General features: G+C 37.3%; 1 protein-coding gene across 1 annotated transcript in view; it reads left to right on the top strand.

Moving 5' to 3' along the window:
• Positions 1–1,994: 1,994 nt before the first annotated feature.
• Positions 1,995–6,000, top strand: part of tmem104 (transmembrane protein 104) — a 181,560-nt gene continuing 177,554 nt past the window's right edge. The window contains exons 1-2 of the mRNA XM_056288305.1: positions 1,995–2,174; positions 2,889–2,958. Of these exons, the coding sequence (XP_056144280.1) occupies positions 2,914–2,958 (45 nt within the window). The 5' untranslated portion in view covers positions 1,995–2,174; positions 2,889–2,913. The remainder of the gene's footprint in view (positions 2,175–2,888; positions 2,959–6,000) is intronic.

Genomic DNA, 6,000 nt, shown 5'->3' with positions numbered 1-6,000 from the left:
CACAATTAAATCTCTTGCGACAACCAGCTAACCGCTAGGCTGCTGCAAACATGGCTCCACCCCGTAAGCACTCTGAATGTCTGCCTTAAAGGAGCAGCAGCCCCTGGTGAATCTACCCTCAATTGTGTATCGCCACAATATAATGTAAATATTTAATACAGTGTTAAATATTTGTGTCTTAAATACAGAAGTAGCATTTCACCTAAATATATAATGGTTTACAAAATATGTATTTACTTAACTAAATATTTAAATATTATCCCAGTTTTAGATATATGTTTAGCAGGTTGTTTTTATTTATTTAGAATAACTAATTTAACATTTAAGTTAAATATTTAATAAAATCATTTATTCCATCATATTTATTAAATTAAATGTAATGGAAATAGTTATTCATTTAATTATGCAAGAGCTATTTATAGCTTACAATAAATAAATAGCTAATTTACTAGATTTAATTTATAAATCAAAGGGAGAAACACTAATTTTAAATATTTGGTTTAAATATTAAATCGGTGATCATAAGTAAATATATTACATCTAACTAAATGTATAACACATCTAAATATGAGACACATCATTAAATATTTGAACAGAAAATTCAATTCAATTCAATTTATTGTCATTAAAAACAATGTGCAGGCACATGTTAAAAATGAAATAAGGGCTGCGGCTTCGCCAAACAGAGCAAGACAGACATAGACAAACACAGCAAACACAGTATAAGATATACACAGATGAAGACCAAAAAGCTAAAAATAAGTTAAAAAAGAGCACGACAACATATCTAAAAATATCCACATTCAGTGGGTAGCCAGGTTCAGGTGGGCAACTGCTTGGGAAAAGAAGCTGTTTTTGAGCCTGGTCCTGCAGGCTCTGAGACTCCTGGATACTATGGAAGAATTACACGTCGAATTAGACATAATTTTCATCTGTATCTATTTTGTTATTGCTACTGGAATTCTTACTTCCATCTTTACTGAGTGGTTCAAGGACGTGCAACATTGAAGGGATGCCACACCTATTTATATAATAGCTATGCATAGTTTGGATGCTTCTTGGATTTTAGGAATATCTCTTCTCATCTCATCTCATCTCATCTCATCATCAGCCGCTTCTCCGGGGTCGGGTCGCGGTGGCAGCAAGCTAAGCAGGGCACTCCAGACGTCCCTCTTCCCTGCAACGCCCTCCAACTCCCCCTGGGGGATCCCAAGACGTTCCCAGGACAGATTGGACATGTAGTCAGTCCCTCCAGCGAGTTCGGGGTCTACCCCGGGGTCTCCTCCCAGTTGGACGCGCCCGGAAAACTTCCAAAGGAAGATTTTAGAAACATTTTCTGCCAGTTTGCACATTACAACTTGTTATTGTGTGTTGATCTAAACACGACTCTTCATAACAAATTCTGATAAACTCACTATACGATGAACACAGTGCACCAAGTTTTGTTATTACTCATTACTTATATTAAGATTAGCCATTTTACTTAGACGGCTGGATGACATTGTTAGTTCGTTCGCTGACTGGTTATCGTTGGCAGTATCTGAAATTGCGCAGTTCGATGGTATAAATCTCTAAGAAGCAAATAATTTGATCCATACGTCTCTACCACACAACATATATTAAAATCCCATCACTTGTAAAACGAAGCCTGAGTATTGCGAGGAGTCATCTGAGGCCTCACATCCAGGCAGGCGCTGCTCCGGCGGTGGTCATATGACAGATCATTGTAAACAGGTATTACTCGTTTTGCGTTAATCTGTATTTGAAGAAGGCGGCGTTATTCATAGATCAAGGTTTGTAAAATTATCATTCAAGGGTTTTACAATTGATTTGCATATAAACCAACCCACTTCCGATAACACTTATTGAAAATGTTTTTTTTCCCCAAAACACGGAAAAATATTCCGTTTATACAGAAGGAACTGTATACTCGGGGCATCTTGGTGTTGAGAACGAGCGCGACGGGCCTCATGACTTCAGCCTGTGTACAGAAAACAAGCACAGCCACTAAACTTTAGCCAATAGTGTAGGTAGCTGGACGGTTTGGTGTGTGTTAGCTTGGTGAAAATAGCTTAGTTAACCTAACAGATGTTGTTTTTATATCCTTAAGTCATTTGGTTTACAGCGACTCACCTTACCGACGACAAGAAGGAAGAAACGGCACATGATAAATCGTAAGTTTGGTTCACTGAGTTAGCTTAACTAGCTTACTGCTAGCGAGTTAGCGAGCTCCGCTATGAAGGACCATACCAGCGTGTTTGCATGTTTTAGCCCATTTGCAAATCACGCAGCGTTAAATAAAGACGGCTAAATGTTCACTGGAACAGATTACCTTTCTCAAGCTAGGTTGAAGTTTATGCAGGTTGATTTTCATACCGCACTGAAATGAATGGAAACCAAACGCTGTCAAAAAATCCAAAACTCTGTGGTATGCTCTAGAAATGGTTCTGGAGTGTACATTATGTAAATAATCGTATACATCCCAGTATATTCGCTCCAATTATAATGCATATTATTCGCAATTTGTAGTCGACGGGCTAATAAAACGTGCAAAAATACCGATATGGCCCTCTAAAAGAAAATTGAGGCTTGATTATTTTTTTACAGGGGCTGCTTTAAAGTTAATAATAATAATGTCATACCACAGTTAGTTTGATAGTTAAGATAGCGTAATATTTGTATTTATTTAACATTTTGTTAGTCATTTAGAGTTCACTTTTATTTGTTTACGATTTTGTCTGGTAATCCGCTGCATTTCGTTGACATTGCCATCCAGACAGGGTCCGATTATTGAGGAGTTGGTTACTCACCCAATACCAATAAGTGATCACATTGTAAGATGTAAAATAAAGTTGTTAGACTTAATGACAGCCTTATTTCTCTTGCAGGTGTGGACCTGTGCCCGTGCCAGTCATGGCAGGTGGAATTACAGAGACGGGGGAGCCCTACTCTCCATTTGTAAGTGTCAAGTACTGGGAAGTCATGATCATTGCCCAGTCATTTGTAATGTTTACTCTTAGTGAAATTTAACTGCACAATAACTGACATGAGTAAGAAGAGCTCTCATTAAGGCATGGCTTATCATCATGATGCATTTTTTATAAGGGGTTTATAGCTCACGTGGTCTTTAAATCCCATACCAGGTAGTTTTGAATGGGACAGTTAAATTTAACGCCACAGCAGTTCAAAATCTGAATTCACAAGCTGTACTCCTGTGAGCATTTCTTTGAGATACTTTGATTGAATTTGTATTTTTACTTTCCCTGGGTTATGTACTTGTCCAACTTAACCTAACATCCTTGATATATATTTGTTGATATTTATCATACTCTTCTTTTTTCAAACAAAGAGAGATGTTTGCTTGTAGTACATGATTTGAGCTGTCTAAATAGAGACACAGTGTAAAAGTAAACGATGCAGTGGAAAAGAGAGGGAAATGGAGTCGTCTCTTTATTCGAAAGAGGAAACTAAAACGCTTACACACACACTTTATGGCCTCTACTTAGTTTGTAATGGACTGTGCAATTTTTTTTCTCCAAAATCCCTGACTTTGCTTATGTCTGCATTACTTCACTTCAAACCAATAGCCTCTGCTGTTTAAGTATTGTTGTTCCAGGAAGCTAAGGCTTTGCATCATTAAAAGTAGTCTACTCTCTGATAGGAGCAAATGCTTCACTTAGGAACCTAGTTAGCATTCTTTCGGTTTGTCTGTTCAGTGTCTGTCTGGTAGTCAGGTAGTTTTCAACCAGTGCTGTGAGGAATACTTGTGTGCTATGTATCAACCTCATATGTGTGCCTACATGTTACCTAAAAAAATGTAAATTTCGTCATATAAACCATGATGTTGGAATGTGTTGGAACAAAACGTTGAATGAAATGGTAATATGTCAGATATTGAAATCAAAACTGGTTCAACTAAAATGGAAGTATAATTGGTCAAAAATGCAAGAAATGCTAATGGTTATGGGTGTTCTGATTCAGTCCGAGAGATCAGTATCAAAGCTAATCAAGGCTTATTTTAATTGTTAGGTATTGGCTATATTAAGCCTGATCAAATTCAGATCCTTTTTGTATTTTACCTCCTTGTGCTCTGTCTATGCTAGCTATCATATAGGTGTCGTAAATGCCCCATTGTGCTCTAAGTGTTTTAAACTGAAATTATTCACACCTTGAGGCAGTGAGGCACATGTTTTAAGAAGTCAACTATAAGAAGACGCTAAAATTTCTGCAGTGTGGAACTTCTTTAAATTGGGAGGTGAAAACAGCCCGACGGTAAATTGTAATATAGTCTATGCCAGCAGTTTTCAGACTTTTTCTGCCCAAGGCACACCGAAGGGCAAGCCACAATCTAAAGGCACACCTGTATTCATAGCCGTGCAAAATAGCCTCTGTAACCCGTTATCATGCTTATCACTCTGTAAACATTTATTTTTATTTACTAATGCCAAACAAAATTTGACAAACGTTACATGAAATATTTGCAAAACAATTCAATAATTCATTTTAAACTTTGTAAAATTTCATCCAAAGGAGCAGCAACACAACCATTTCTACCAGACAGGTCACACAATTAAAACTGGAAAGAGGAAGAGACAGAAAAGTGTGTGTGTGTGTGTGTGTGTGTGTGTGTGTGTGTGTGTGTGTGTGTGTGTGTGTGTGTGTGTGTGTGTGTGTGTGTGTGTGTGTGTGTGTGTGTGTGTGTGAGAGAGAGAGAGAGCAAGAGCAGCATCCTAGGTCGAGCGAGATGCAATCACTCTTTACAGACCAAGTTAAGTGAGATGCACAGAGAACGAAAACTAACTTGCATATAAACAGTAAATTCATAACAGAGTATGCACTGATTTGAAAACAGAACTAGTCTAAAATTGTAAAGAAAAAAGAAATGCATTGAGAATGAAAACTAATTGACAGGCAAAATGTGAATACAACCATAGTGTCAATGCACTTGACATTGAGTTGAAAAGAAAACGTTTAGTTGGAAATTGTAAATGTAACTTAAATTTGCAGCATTAAAACATTTGCTATCCTAAATATTTTTTTGTCTACTTTCAAACTAGTGAGACACATGTGCCTGTTGGTGCTCTCAGATCTTTTTAATCCTTGGTGGTACTGAAGAGAGGGCCACTTGCAAGTCTTGTTCAATAGAGCTGTGACCTCCTGTTCTTTGTGTAAACCAGAGTAGAGAATGCCAGCTCACACAGGTAGGTAGTGGGGAAAAGAAGTTGCTCAATAACATGACTTGAGATGGTTGGGTACTATGATGCAGAAGCCAACCCAAACTGATCCAGTGGGAGCTCACTAAATTTGAGCTTCAGTGTGTGGAGCTCTGTGCATAGGGATGGGTATCGTTAGGATTTTATCGATACTACTACTCCTATCGGTACTGCTTATCGGTTCGGTACTTTATCGATACTCTTAACGGTCTTTTTGGTTATTATGCAAGAAAAAAAGACACTTAATTAAGAACAGAATCGACATTGCTTTATTATTCTATTATATAACTTTATATAAATAAACAAATATTATTTATTCAGCAGCAACAGCAGCAGCAATGTTTTAAATGCGTCTGAATTATAGACTATAATCAACATTCAACAACAACAAATAAGACAAGAAAATAAAAGTAGATAAAGATAAAGAAAAAAAAATATATTAAAAATAAATTTTTACAGCAAAAGGCTGACGGAAGTTCAAACAAACAAGAACCTAGAACATTATCCTAACAGTTCTTCTGCAGAAAAATCAACATATCTGCCTTCTCCGGCAGGAGTCGTGATCTCTCCTGACTTCTAGTGTCCCCGGCTATTAGCCTAGCTAACTCCGTATCTATGGCTTATATATTTGTAGCTAAACAATTAGCTAAGCAATTATATTTTATTTATTGGCCTATTCATAATAATTTGTTATTAGCCTAGCTAACTCCGTATCTATGGCTCATACGGCTTACCCGCAGTGGACGTGGATGGAACACTACGAGCAAAGCAGTGGAAAACGCCGCAT

The sequence above is a fragment of the Lampris incognitus genome, chromosome 10 (assembly GCF_029633865.1).
Source record: "Lampris incognitus isolate fLamInc1 chromosome 10, fLamInc1.hap2, whole genome shotgun sequence".
NCBI lineage: Eukaryota > Metazoa > Chordata > Actinopteri > Lampriformes > Lampridae > Lampris > Lampris incognitus.
This window is presented reverse-complemented; position numbering and strand designations above follow the sequence as displayed.